This window comes from Pristis pectinata, chromosome 8 (assembly GCF_009764475.1).
Source record: "Pristis pectinata isolate sPriPec2 chromosome 8, sPriPec2.1.pri, whole genome shotgun sequence".
In the NCBI taxonomy this organism is placed as follows: Eukaryota; Metazoa; Chordata; class Chondrichthyes; order Rhinopristiformes; family Pristidae; genus Pristis; species Pristis pectinata.
Window position 1 is genome coordinate 102,046,915 of NC_067412.1, and position 15,112 is coordinate 102,062,026.

Consider the following 15,112-nt stretch of genomic DNA (forward strand, 5'->3'; position numbering starts at 1 on the left):
AGGTCATCAGCTTGGTGAAAGACACCGTTTGGACTGCCCAAAACTTGTTGGTCTCCCAGCACAGCAGGATGTCCGTAAGGGAACACTGCTGATTGGCACAGTCCCAGCTGCAGGAGTCCGTGCTGAGGGACGCTGCAAACGCTCTGTGGGGAAGGTCCACAAAGGTCCTTTCACTGCTGGACACCGCGGGACTAGGTTGGGTGGGGAAGCCTGAAACACTCAAAGTCTGCATTTCCCAGGAGACCATAAGTAGCAACAGTGCTCCGTACACAGAATGTGCGCTGTATAGAAATGACAACACTGTGAACGCAGAGACTGTGCACTGGCTTTTATTTTTCTTGCATATATTTTATTAATAATGTTTATTCCTGAAGTAAAACAGATGAGATGATTGTCCACGTCCTGGTGAATTGTGCATTTGTTGAGAGACCCTGTAACGTGACGTGAGTGTCCTGGTCAAGGTCTGTCCTGAGCAGTTGTGTAACAGAGGACTGTTCCCAGGATACACAGAGACAGACATCGACAGCTGCTGGAAGGCCATCAACTCGGTGAAAGACGCGCGTTGGTCTTCTGTGTAAGGAGATGTCTGTGAGGGACTGCTGTGGACCAGCACAGTCCAGGCTGCAGGAGTCGGTGCTGGGGGACAAACTGACATTCAGTGCAGCCAACACAAAGGCTTCATGGGGGAGGATGACTGGACGGTGAGCGGCTGGGTCCTGGGGAAGGATGACCAGACGGTGAGGGGCTGGGGGAGGATGACCAGACGGTGAGGGGCTGGGGGAGGATGACCGGATGGTGAAGGGCTGGGGGAGGATGACTGGATGGTGAGGGGCTGGGGGCTGGGGGCTGGGGGCTGGGGAAGTCTCTCACACACGCCGGGGTGGGGATGGGGGGAGCCTTCATTTACAAAGCCCAGAATCCACCTGCCTTACTCTCCCCATCCAACTCCCCCACCACCTCCAATGCCCCTTACCCACTGACCCCTGACCCCCTGAACCCTCTCTCTCCCTACCCACTGACCCCTGACCCATCCCCACCCTCAGCCCACTGACCCACACCTGCCTGACTGTCAACAAGTGAGGGCACAGTTTCCGTGGCTGGAAAGGTAACTGTACGCTGCCGCTGTCTGTAAGGAGTTTTTACGTTCTCCCCGTGTCTGCGTGGGTTTCCTCCGGGTGCTCCGGTTTCCTCCCACATTCCAAACACATATGGGTTAGGAAGTTGTGGACGTGCTATGTTGGCGCCGGAAGCGTGGCGACACTTGCGGGCTGCCCCCAGAACACTCTACGCAAAGATGCATTTCACTGTGTGTTCGATGTACATGTGACTAATAAAGAAATCTTATCTCCAGTAAACCCACATTCCTCGGCTGTCTGTGACTTCCCCAGATGCATTACCTGAGTTCTCTGCAGTCAACTGCATTTGGCTCTTGTCCAGCTGCCCGGATCTCGCTTCACCCAGCAGTGATGTTTGAGGCATTTAGACAGACAGTTGAACGGGCAGGGAGCAGAGGGATGCGGACCGTGGGCAGGGAGATGAGATTGGCATCATGGCAGGCACAGACATGGTGGGCACAGACATGGCAGGCTGAAAGGCCTGTTCCTGCACTGCGGATTCTACATTGCCTGGTGGACCAGGCTCGAAGGTCCGAGTGTCCGAGTCCTGTTCGTGTGTTCTCTCCAACACATCCCAGCCTTCCCTTAATCCTCAGTGACTAGTCCAGTAACAGCAGCACCTGTCCTCAGTAACCACTGATCCGTGCCCCGACCACCCACTGATAACCAACCAGGCAGAGCCCAGTGGGCTGAGGAAACCTCCCTCCACCTGACCTCCCCCTCCCCCCGAACTCCCCCTTCCTCTGAACTCTCCCCTCCCCTGAACTCACCCCTCCCGCTCCCGAACTCCCTCCTCCCTCCCAGCCACAAATCCCAGGATCAAACCCACCTGATCCCTCAGCAATGATTCCTGCCAGGATTTATGCCCCCGTTCACCAGGACCCTGACAAGAGCCCTCCTTCCCCTCCGCCCCCCCGAACTCCCCCCTCCACCCGCCCAATCTCCCCGCCGTTCACCGGGGCCCTGACGAGAGCCCTCCTTCCCCTCCCCCATCCCCACGCCCGAACTGCCCCTCCTCGTTGCCCCCACTCCCTGGGTTTCAGTGGGACACCACGTTTCCTGGTTTACCAGCCTGAGCTTGGGGCAGCCTCATCATCCACCTGGTGCCTGGGAGACCCACAGGGGGGTCACAGCCGGGGGGACTCCCACACACAGGGTGGGTCACAGCCAGGGGGGCTCCCAGCCACAGGGTACACAGGGTGGGTCACAGCTCGGTGGGGGGGGGGGGGGGGAAATCACTGCTGGGGGGTGTGGGGGGAGGGTCTCAGCCACAGGCAGAGCCCAGACCCTCAGGGTGATGTCAGGGACCCCCACCACCCCCAACAGTCTAGACTGGGCCCACTGCTCTGTCAGCCAATTCTCACACTGAATCCCCCGGCACGATCTCCCCCCTGAGCTTGTTCCGCACACGGACCACCCTCTGGGTGAGGAAGTCGCCCCTCAGGTTCCTATTAAGTCCCTCCCCCCCTCACAAACCTGTGCCCTTGAGTTCTTGATTCCCCGACCCTGGGGAAAAGACTGTGCGCATTCACCCTATCGACGCCCCTCGTGGGTTTATACACCTCCATAAGGTCACCACTCAGTCTCCTACACCCCAAGGGATAAAGTCCCAACCTGCCTGACCCCTCTCCACAATTCAGTCCCTCGAGTCCCAGCAACAACCTCAACACTCTCCCGCTGCACTCGGGCTCAGGAAAGATCCAGAACCAGGCAGATGCAACTGGTGTTTATTGAGATTCAGGGAGAGTCGACAGCAGGAATGTCACCCCCCAAACTCTCTCACTCCCCCACACAACCCCCCCAAACTCTCAACCCCCACAACCCCTCCAAACTCTCTCACCCCCCACACAACCCCCCCAAACTCTCAACCCCCACAACCCCTCCAAACTCTCTCACCCCCCCACACAACCCCCCCAAACTCTCACCCCCACAACCCCCCCAAACTCTCTCACCCCCCCACACAACCCCCCCAAACTCTCACCCCCACAATCCCCCCAAACTCTCACCCCCCACAACCCCTCCAAACTCTCTCACCCCCCACAACCCCTCCAAACTCTCTCACCCCCCCACACAACCCCCACAAACTCTCTCACCCCCCCACAACCCCCCCAAACTCTCTCACCGCCACAACCCCAAACTCTCACCCCCCCACACAACCCCCCCAAACTCTCTCACCCCCCACAACCCCCCAAACTCTCTCACCCCCCCACACAACCCCCACAAACTCTCCCACCTCCCACACAACCCCCACAAACTCTCTCACTCCCCCACACAACCCCCCAAACTCTCTCATCCCCCAACACAACCCCCCCAAACTCTCTCATCCCCCCCACACAACCCCCCAAACACTCTCACCCCCCCACAAACCCCAAACACCCCCCCACACAACCCCCACAACCCCCCAAACTCTCACCCCCCACAAAACCCCCCAAATTCTCTCATCCCCCAACACAACCCCCCAAAACTCTCTCACCCCCCCACAACCCCCAAACTCACCCCCCCACACAACCCCCACAACCCCTCCAAACTCTCTAACCCCCCTACAACCCCCACCTCCCAATCCCACCCACCCTGGGACTCAGGCTGTGGTGTCGACCGAGGGTTCATTTCCCGGCAACACCCCCCACGGCAGGCTCCCACCCTCCCCTCCCTCCCACACATCCCCAACCCCCCCTCCCCCAGCCCATCTCCCCCGGTCTGGTTCCGGGTTGGGGGTGATGGGGAGGTGATGGGGTCACCTCTCTACCCCTCCCACACATGCTCCTCCTGAGTGCTGTCACTCACCCCTCCCATCAACCCCCGAGCCCCTCCCCTCACCTGCCCACGGCAGTTGGAGGGTTCTGGTGGGAAGCAGGTTGGCAGGTCAGCCCCCCCCTCTCCCCTCCACCCACGGGACACGTCCAACCCCACAGACCATCGCCACTGGTCACTGTAACTGGTACACTGGTTACACTGGTCACTATAACTAGTGTACTGGTTGTATTGGTCACTCCAAGCATTGCACTGGTTATACTGATTGCACTGGTCACTCCAAACGTTGCACTGGTTATACTGGTCACTCCAAGTGTTGCACTGGTCACTGTATTCAAAACCTGCAGAGGTCAAAGCCAGGTTGAGTTCCGTGTCACATACACAACTATACGTATGTAGGGGAGCAGTGAAAACATACCGGTGTGGATAAGGTCAGGGTGGGGGGTCCACCAGGAGTCTCCCCGGGGACCCAACCTGGCCCATCAGCACCATTGCCGCGGGACAACCGAGGGATCCTGTCCCACCCCAGCCGGCACTCCAACCCATAACCACTCCAAAGCAAGCGAGATCAAGCACCCCTTCCACCCCAGTCATTGTCTCTTCTACCCCCCTCTCTTTGGGCAGAAGATACAAAGGCCTGAGAAGGCTGGAGAAGAATGCAGTTGGTCCACAGGTTAAAGTCCTGAACTGGGGCAGAGCAAATTCTGGAGCCATTAGGTGAGATCTTGCAGAGGTTGATTGGGCGAGATTGTTTGCACGGAGAGGAGCATCTGCCAAGTGGGAGGCCTTTAAACGTGTGATGACAAGTGTTCAGGGCCTGCATGTTCCTGTGAGGGTGAAGGGCAAGGCTGGCAGGTTTCGGAAACCCTGGTTGATGAGAGACATTGAGGTTCTGATTAGAAAGAGGGAGGTGTACACTGCATATAAGCAATGGGGAACCAGTGAATCTCCTGAGGACTACAAGAAGTGTAGGAGAGCTTAAGAGAGAAGTTAGGAGGGCAAAAAGAGGACACAAGAGGGACCGTGGCAGGCAAGGTGGGGCAAAATCCCAAGAGAATCGGTGTATTAAGAGATAAAGGGTGGCTAGGGAGAGAATAGGTCCCCTTAAAGATCAGCATGGCCGTCTGTGTGTGGAACCAAAGGAAATGGGAGAGAGTTTTAATGAACATTTCTCTTCAATTTAACTGTGGAGAAATCGATGGAAGCTGAGGAGATGGGGGAATGAGTGGTGATGTCTTGGACCACATACAGATTAGCAGGGAGGAGGGATTGTGCATTCAGGTGGATAAATCCCAGGGCCTGACCTGGGGCATTCTCAGATCTTGTGGGAAGCTGGAGAAGAAATTGCAGAGGCCCTTGCAGAGGTTTTTGCTTCATCTCTGGCCACAGGTGAGGTTCCGGAAAATGGCTAATGTGGTACCACGTTATTCCCTGGAACGTAGGAGATTGAGGGGTGACCTGATAGAGGTATATAAGATCATGAGGGGCATAGACAGGGTGAAAGCACACAGTCTGTTTCCCAGGGAGGGGGTGCTAAACACAAGAGGGCAGAGGTTTAAGATCAGAGGCTAGAGATTTAAAAGGGACATCAGGGGCAGCTTCTTCACGCAAAGGGTGGTGCGTATTTGGAATGAGCTGCCAGAAATAGTGGTTGAAGTGGGCACATTAGCAATGTTTAAAAACCATCGAGATAAGTCCATGGATAGGAGAGGTTTAGAGGGCTGTGGGCCAAACCCAGGCAGATGGGACTAGCTCGCTGGGCAACACAGTCGGCATGGACGAGTTGAGCCAAAGGGCCTGTTTCCATGCTGTAGGTCTCTATGACTCTGTAGCACACACCACCAGGCTCAAGCACAGCTTTTATCCAGTGTTATAAGACTCTTGAATGGTCCTGTTGTACAACAAAGATGAACTCTTGATCTACCGCTTCATGGCCCTTACACCTTATTGTCTGCCTGCACTGCACTTTCTCTGTAGCTGTGACACTTTATTCTGCATTCTGTTTTCTTTTTACTACCACAAGGTACGTATGTTTTGGAATGATCTGTCTGGATGGCATGCAAAACAAAAGCTTTTCACTGTACCTCAGTACATGTGACAATAATAAACCAATACACATAACTGTCCCACATCTGGTCATACCCCCTCTGCACAGACTCTGACACACAGACATCATTATAAACTCACCAGCTGTCATGCACGCAATCTACTGTGCACATCTGGAGTATAGCATGCAATTCTGGTCCCAATTTAGGAAGGATGTGGAAACTTTGGAGAAAGTGCAGAAGACGTTTTCCAGGATGCTGCCTGGATTAGAGGGCAGGTGCTATAAGGAGAGTTTGGACAAGCTTGGGTTGGAATTGGAATTAGTTTATTATTGTCACGTGTGCCTAGGTACAGTGAAAAACTTGTCTTGCATACCGTTCATACAGATTAATTCATTACACAGTGCATTGAGGTGATACAGGGTAAAATACAGAATGCAGAGCAAAGCGTCAGAGCTACAGAGAACGTACATTGCGGGTAGACAACAAGGTGCAAGGTCATGATGAGGTAGATTCTAAGGTCAAGAGTTCACCTTATTGTACAAGGGGACCATTCAGTAGTCTTATAACAACAGGATAGAATCTGTCCTTGAGCCTGGTGGTACGTGCTTTCAGGCTCCTGTATCTTCTGCCCAATGGGAGGGGGGAGAAGAGAGAATGTCCCGGGTGGGTGGGGTCTTTGATTATGTTGGCTGCTTGACCGAGGCAGCAAGAAGTGTAGACAGAGTCCAAGGGGGGAGGCTGGTTTCTGTAACGTGCTGGGTTCTGGGCAGAGCAGTTGCCACACCAAGCTGTGATGCATCCAGATAGGATGCTTTCTGTGGTGCATCGATAAAAGTTAGTGAGTGTCAAAGGGGACATGCCAAATTTCTTTAGCCTCCTGAGGAAGTAGAGGTGCTGGTGAGCTTTCTTGGCCATGGTGTCTACGTGGTTGGACCAGCGGAGGCTAGTGGTGATGTTCACTCCAAGGAACTTGAAACTCTCAACCCTCTCGACCTCAGCACCATTGATGTAGACAGATGCATGTACACCGCCCCCTTTCCTGAAGTCAATAAGTTTTTTTTGTTTTGCTGACATTGAGGGAAAGGTTGTTGTCATAACACCATGCCACTAAGCTCTCTATCTCCTTCCTGTACACTGACTCATTGTTATTTGAGATACGGCCTACTACAGTGGAGTCACCTGCAAACTTGTAGATGAAGTTGGAGCAGAACCTGGCCACACGGTCATGAGTGTATAAGGAGTAGAGTAGGGGGCTGAGGACATTTTCCATGGAGGGGCAGAGGCTGAGGAGAGAACTGATAGAAGTTTATAAGATTATGAGAGGCGCAGATAGAGTAGACGGCCGGTATCTTTCTCCAAGGATTGAAATGTCTAATATTAGAGGGCATGCATTTAAGGTGAGAGGGGGAAAGTCCAAAGGAGATATGTGGGGCAACTTTTGTGGGTGCCTGGAATGTGCTGCCAGGGTTAGTGGTGGCTGATACGATCGAGGTGTTTAAAAGCCTCTTAGATAGTACATGAATGTGCAGGGAAAGGAGGGAGATGGACCATGTGCAGGCAGAAGGGATTAGTGTAATTAGGCATCATTAATTAGTTTGTCATAACACTGTGGGCTGAAGGGCCTGTCCCTGTGCTGAACCATTCTGTGTTCTATGTTCACACAGCCCAGCTCATGCACAAATCCCTCTCAAACACCCATCCACTGTCTCACATACCCACACAAACCGTGACACACCCAGTAACCACACTCCTGACACACACTCATTCTTCACACAAACAGTACCACACTTACATGCACCTGTCACGTGCACATACCCCAGTCTCATACATGTCTGCCTGTCTCACACACACAACCCCGTCACACACTCTGCCTGACATGTGCACACATTGTACATCCTGTCCTGGACACCTGCCATTACGCGCACCCAGTCTCAGACACACACACCTCCACCATCTCTCTCTCTCTCCCCCCACACACACACACATACCATCATTTCCTGCCACACACCCTCTCCACTCCCCCACCCACCCCCACCCACTACTGTCCCAGGACAAACCTACCGGTCTCAAAGTCCTGTGGCAGAATCAAGTTCTTTCTGGAGCTCCTGCAGGAGGTGGTGCTGGAGTGGGACTTGGAGTGAGTCCACGAGTCTGCCCGCCAGTCCCTCACTGTCGTTCCTTGGACAGCCCTGCTCCACTCTGCAAACAGACACCTGGTATCAAACATCTGGACAGCTGCTGATGTTCCCTACAGGAGATGGGATTCAAACATATGGGCAGCTGCTGACATCACCATGGGAGATGGGAATCAAACATCTGGACAGCTGCTGTTCCCTACAGATGAGAAAAACATCTGGGCAGCTGCTAACGTTCCCTACAGGAGGGGGGGGGAAATGAAACATCTGGGCAGCTGCTAACATCCCCCAAAGGAGATGGGAATCAAACATCTGGGCAGCTGCTAACGTTCCCTACAGGAGGGGGGAATGAAACATCTGGGCAGCTGCTAACATCCCCCACAGGAGATGGGTCCTGCATTCAGCTCCCTGGCCTTCAAATGGAAATATGCCAAAGCTCACAGTGAACCATTATCCCGAGGCTGTGGGTGGAACTCAGCCACTCCGACAGCACTTCCTAACCCCGCCACCTGTCCCAACGGGAAGGACGAGGGCAGCCGGCACAGGGAAACACCACCGACTGCAGGATCCACCGAAGTCACACAATGTGGGTATTTGGCTAGTCCTTCACCATGCCAGGATCCCACCTGAGCAGTGACCTCTGCGCTACTCCAGACCACTGTTTGTTGACCACAGCTCTGCCTTCAATACTAGAATCCCAAGCAAACTCGTCACCAAACTCCAAAACCTGGGACTCAACACCTCCCTCTGCAACTGGATCCCTAACTTTCTGACCAACAGACCACAGTCAGTGAGGATAGGCAGCAATACCTCCGGCACGATTATTCTCAACACTGGTGCCCACAAGGCTGCATCCTCAGCCCTCTACTCTACTCCCTATGCACTGATGACTGTGTGGCCAGGTTCTGTTCTAACTCCATCTACAAGTTTGCAGATGATACCACTATAGTGGGCCATATCTCAAATAACGATGAGTCAGGGTACAGGAAGGAGATTGAGAGCTTAGTGGAATGGTGTCATGACAACAACCTTTCCCTCAATGTCAGCAAAATAAAACAGCTGGTCATTGACTTCAGGAAACGGGACGGTGTACATGCACCTGACCAGTAAGTAAGTTTGCAGATGACACAAAGGTTGGAGGTGTTGTGGATAGTATGGAGGGCTGTCAAAGGTTAAGCGGGACATAGATAGGATGCAAAGCTGGGCTGAGAAGTGGCAGATGCAGTTCAACCCAGATAAGTGTGAAGTGGTTCATTTTAGTAGGTCAAATATGATAGCAGAGTATAGTATTAACAGTAGGACTCTTGGCAGTGTGGAGGATCAGAGGGATCTTGGGGTCCGAGTCCATAGGACGCTCAAAGCAGCTGCACAGGTTGACTCTGTGGTTAAGAAGGCGTACGGTGTATTGTCCTTCATCAATCAGGGAATTGAATTTAGGAGCCGAGAGGTAATGCTACAGCTATATAGGTCCCTGGTCAGACCCCACTTGGAGTACTGTGCTCAGTTCTGGTCACCTCACTACAGGAAGGATGTGGAAGCCATAGAAAGGGTGCAGAGGAGATTTACAAGGATGCTGCCTGGATTGGGGAGCATGCCTTATGAAAGCAGGTTGAGGGAATTCGGCCTTTTCTCCTTGGAGAGACGGAGGATGAGGGGGGACCTGATAGAGGTGTATAAGATGATGAGAGGCATTGATCGGGTAGATAGTCAGAGGCTTTTTCCCAGGGCTGAAATGGTTGCCGCAAGGGGACACAGGTTTAAGGTGCTGGGGAGTAGATATAGAGATGTCAGGGGTACATTTTTTACTCAGAGAGTGGTGAGTACGTGGAATGGGCTGCCGGAAACGGTGGCGGAGGCAAATACGATAGGGTCTTTTAAGAGACTTCTGGATAGGTACATGGAGCTGAGAAAAATAGAGGGCTATTGGTCTCTAAAGTAGGGACACGTTCGGCACAGCTTTGTGGGCCGAAGGGCCTGAATTGTGCTGTAGGTTTTCTATGTTTCTATGTCTACATCAATGGTGCTGAGGTCGGGAGGGTTGAGAGCTTCAAATTCCCAGGAGTGAACATCATCGATAGCCTGTCCTGGTCCAACCACATACACGCCATGGCCAAGAAAGCTCGCCAGCGCCTCGACTTCCTCAGGAGGCTGAAGAAATTTGGCATGTCCCCCTTGACACTCGCCAACTTTTATCAATGCACCACAGAAAGCATCCTATCTGGATGCATCCCGGCTTGGTATGGGAACAGCTCTGTCTAAGTCCGCAAGAGAGTTGTGGACACAGCTCAGCACATCATGGAAATCAGCCTCCCCTCCACAGACTCTGTCTACACTTGTCACTGCCTCAGTAAAGCAGCCAACATAATCAAAGACCCCACCCACCCCGGACATTCTCTCTTTTCCCCTCTCCCAGCGGGCAGAAGATACAAAAACCTGAAAGCACATACCACTGGGCTCAAGGACAGCTTCTATCCCACTGTTATAAGACTACTGAATGGTCCCCTAGTACGATAAGATGGACTCTTGACCACACAATCTACCTCGTTATGACCTTGCACCTTATTGTCTGCAGGCACTGCACTTTCTCTGTAGCTGCGACACTTTACTCTGCATTCTGTTATTGTTTCACCTTGTACTACCTCACTGCACTGTGTAATGAATTGACCTGTACGAACGGTCTGCAGGACAAGTGTTTCACTGTCCCTCGGTACAGGTGACCATAATAAACCAATTTAAGTACGGTGGCCAAACATGTGCAGAGTCCTGCTGGACAAGTCTCACCAACACCCCAACTTCTATTCTCCTCCCCTTGCGCCACCAGCCAACACTCCTGGAACCTTCCTCAGGCCTTGCCATTCTGGCACACTAACGTTCCGTGTTTCATGCACAGAGACACGCAGCGCCCTTGTGTTGTCAGACAGCTTCAGGGTCTCAGAAGGCAAGGACTCCAAACACAGTCTGGAGATAAAAGACAAACGTGGGAAAATGGTGATGGGGATAACACAGGCGCAGCTTATAGCAAGCGTGGAAGGATCGCAACGGGGATGAAACACACACACACACAACGAACTATGTACAGACAATCAAGGAAATACAATAGGATACCTGCCACCCCTTGACCCAGTGCAGGTACGGCTCTGTGCTACCAGGGACACTAACTGAGATGCTCCCAACCCTTTAACAGTGCACACCTCACCAACGATTTCTTCAGCGCCGTTCCACAGTACTCGGCCTGGAGTGAAGCAGGGTGGTCCCTCGAAGATGGCAAAGAGAGCGAGCCGAGCACATGTGGTGCCTTTTATAGTGCTGGTGGGCTGGTAGGGTCCAGCCCAGGTAATTTACAGGGGGCCAATGGCCCGGTGCCAGCAAGGACTAATCGATTACAAAGGCCAGTGGCCCAAGGCCAAGTACAAGGGTGCCTAAAAGGGACAATGGTCAGGTGTGTGCTGATGGATGGGATGGGGCCAAACCTTGATTGGCAGCGGTGTGTCTTTTGACCAGGGAGTGGGCAGTGCTGTCACGTGACGGCCATGACCCTCCACAATACACCTTGGTACTGCAACATTCCATAAGAACCAAGTGTGCAGCAACCTTGCAGCAGAAGGCTGCACATCTCGCCCAGGACTGCAGTACGTGACGGTGTAGCCAGTGATACCCACAGCACTGGTGCCACGGTTGGAGGGCTCCACGATGGGTTTAACCAGCTCTTTCCCACAGCAGCAATCCTAGAATTCCCGAGTGAGCATGCGGATGAGAAGGAAAGGCACGTACCAGAATACTGATCGAGTTTCAGGCGACCACAGCACAAGTGAAGCCTCCACTGGGTCCGAACGTTGTCCTTCATCAGGCAGTGAAACACAAAGATGAACAGCCCTGGAGACAGTGACGAAGGTGGTGAAAGACCATCTGAGTTAATGTCAGAGCAGCCCCATGGGGAATGGGTGCAAGGGCAGACCAGCCCTCGTGTGGTACACAGGGACAGGAGGGTGTCCCTCCCCTCGGTGTGGTACATGGGGACAGGAGGACATTCTGCCCTCGGTGTGGTACACACGGGGACAGGAGGGCATTCTGCCCCTCGGTGTGATAAACCAAGACAGGAGGACATTCTGGCCCCTCTAAGTATTCCTTCCTCCTATGAAACTGAAGCTGACCTGAACTAATTTCTCGCCTTTGCTCCACACCCCACGAATGCCCAGGAACATCTGCTGCAGGTTGACCTGACTGACCGATGGTGGGCTGGTACTGGGGGAAAGAGCTGCAGCTTCCCATTGTCCCATGGGGTGGTGGGGTGTGCTCTCATCCATGGGGGGGGGAAGTGGGGCCTCTCTCAACAGGGTCCGGCCCGGGGGGGCTGACACTCACGTGCTGAGGATGGAGAAGAGGTAGGTGGGCTGTGCCGAGCCCGAGGGGTGGGGGGCTCTGTCCCCGGGGGAAGATATCTCTGGGGTTGCACTGACCTTGCAGGGTGTTGAGGACGGAGAAGAGGTAGGTGAAGGGGAGGTGCGCGGGGCCCCAGGCGAAGAAGGCGAAGCCCCAGCTCAGGCCGAGCAGGACGGTCAGGCCGGCCGTAGCCCGCAGGTGGTGCCGCAGCCGGTCCTGCGAGGAGCTGCCCCGCCGCGTGGCGTGCATCACCGTGATCTGCCGCAGCACCACCACCGACACGGTCAGGTTCACCAGGAACACCAGCCCGCAGTAGGTCACCACCGAGGTGTAGAACGCAGGGCCGCTCTGTAACCAGCAGCTGGGGGAAGGACAGAGCTGGGTTTACACACCAGAGTCACAGCCACACCCCCTCCCGCACTGACCACCCCCCAACCTTGGCACCACCCTCCCCGCCATCAAGGGCATCCTCGAGAGGCGGTGCCTCCAGAGGGCGGCGTCCCTCACCGAGGACCCTCACCACCCGGGACATGCCCTCTTCTCATTACTACCATCAGGGAGGAGGTACAGGAGCCTGAAGACCCACACTCAGCGATTCAGGAACAGCTTCCCCTCCGCCATCAGGTTCCTGATTGGTCCATGAACCCACAAACACCACCTCACTGTTCCTTCCGTTGCACCATTTATGTTTGTAGTTTACAGTAACGTAGATGTCCTGCGCCGTATGGCTGCCGCAGAGCAACACGTTTCAGGACAGATGTCGGTGACGAGCTGTGACTCACACAGACGGGTGGACACTCAACACACAGAGACACAGCATCACATTCAGGAACACTGGGACAATGTCCCAGGCCGGCGGGGGGGTGGGGGGGCAGTGGGGGGTGGTGAGGAAGGGGGTGTGGCAAGGGGGGGGCAAGGAGGGGGCGTGTCAAGAAGGGACGGTGGAGTAGGAGGGGTCAGGGAGGGGAGTCCGGGGAGGGGGGCGGTCAGGGAGGAGGTGGGTTCGCAGGGGAGGGGAGTGCAGGGTGTGAGGGGGTGGAATGGGGAGGGGGAGGAGGGAGCTGAGGGGTGAGGGGTGCATGGTGAGCTGAAAGGGAGTGGGGAGAGGGAGCTGAGGGGGAAGGGGGAGGGGGGAGCTGAGGGGGAGGGGAGCAGACAGCCCTCCCTCCCAATCCCTAAGCACCCCAACCCCTCCCTCCCTGGCTCTCTATGGGGAGGGGTTGCTGGTTCCCCACTGCTTCCCATCACTGAATCCAAGATCAGGGTCCTTCAGGTGGACTGTGTTGGGCAGTACACCCACTGACCTCTCCCCTCCACTGACCCCCACCCCACCCCCCACTGACCCCTCCATGGGGACTGTGTGGATGGGTCAGACGGTCCACCTACAACGTGTCCAGTGGTCCCACCAATCTCATCTCCTGGTCACCGTAGAAACCAGCATCGACGGACAGCAAGGTGATGACGATGGTTGCTGGGAGACCTGTGGGAGGGTCACAACACATGGGTCAGTGCCTACTGGTTGGCTGCAGCGTAAACCAATCAGAGACTGCTCTACTCACCCCATCCAATCAGGCAGAGCTTGAGGATGTAATGGCGGATGTAGATGTTGAAGACCCTGACCAGGGCGAGGTACATGTGCACGGCCTCCACACACATCCAGGTGCAGGAAGTCAGCACCAAGTAGTGGAGCACAGCCGCCGCGGACACACACAGCACTCGCTGGTGGAATGAGGACATCCAGGAGTTGCTCAGGAAGGCCATGTTCAGCATGAAGAGCGAGGTGCAGAGGTTCACCAGGATCTTGGATGGGTGGTCCTGCCGCAGGTTCCTAGGTGGGAGTCAGGTGTTAGTGTGGTCCGTTGGAGGGGCAGAGAGAGAGTCACCCATTACAGGGCAGCCACTGAGCCATCACACTGAGCCATCACACTGAGCCATCAGCCACAGAGCCATCAGCCACTGAGCCATCACACTGAGCCATCAGCCACTGAGCCATCACACTGAGCCATCAGCCACTGAGCCATCAGCCACTGAGCCATCACACTGAGCCATCAGCTACTGAGCCATCACACTGAGCCATCAGACCATCAGACAAAGGAGCAGAATTGGGCCATTTGGTCCTTTGAGTCTGCTCCGCCATTCAATCATGGCTGATTTATTTTTCCCTCTCAACCCCATTCTCCTGGATTCTCCCCGTAACCTTTGACGCTCTTACTAATCAAGAACCTGTCAAACTTCGCGTTAAACACACCCAATGACTTGGCCTCCACAGCCCTCTGTGGCAATGCATTTCACAGATTCACCGCCCTCTGGCTGAAGGAATTCCTCCTGCAGTGGATTGTAGGAAGCCACCAATGATCACCCAGTGAAGGGAAAGCAAAGGTGGCTAACCCTGACCATTCCCATGTAGGAAAACAGCGATGGCCAATGACAGCCTGCCCGAGTCTCCAGCACTTCTTTATCAAGTTTATTTGCTGAAAGGACTACAAAAGGACATAGTGGGATCCTCCCACAGTGTGACACTCCCTACTGCCCCTCCCTCAGTGTGACCATCCCTCGGCACCGCCCCTTTTTTATATAAACGTTTGTCTTTATTGCATATTTCATATGCACTACAAATCAACTCCCATCACAGACATCTAAAGAACGCAATTCTACCGAACATCCAGGCAACGCAGCAACACTC

The 15,112-nt window shown here is 54.4% G+C and overlaps 1 protein-coding gene across 1 annotated transcript in view; it reads right to left on the bottom strand.

The window, feature by feature from the left end:
• The window catches only part of adgrg4a (adhesion G protein-coupled receptor G4a), a 32,622-nt gene that overhangs the window by 839 nt on the left and 16,671 nt on the right, over positions 1-15,112 (bottom strand). The window contains exons 10-15 of the mRNA XM_052022341.1: positions 13,989-14,257; positions 13,816-13,909; positions 12,507-12,790; positions 11,821-11,922; positions 7,976-8,113; positions 3,900-4,207 (exon numbers count right to left, since the gene is read on the bottom strand). Coding sequence (XP_051878301.1) covers positions 3,900-4,207; positions 7,976-8,113; positions 11,821-11,922; positions 12,507-12,790; positions 13,816-13,909; positions 13,989-14,257 — 1,195 coding nt within the window. The remainder of the gene's footprint in view (positions 1-3,899; positions 4,208-7,975; positions 8,114-11,820; positions 11,923-12,506; positions 12,791-13,815; positions 13,910-13,988; positions 14,258-15,112) is intronic.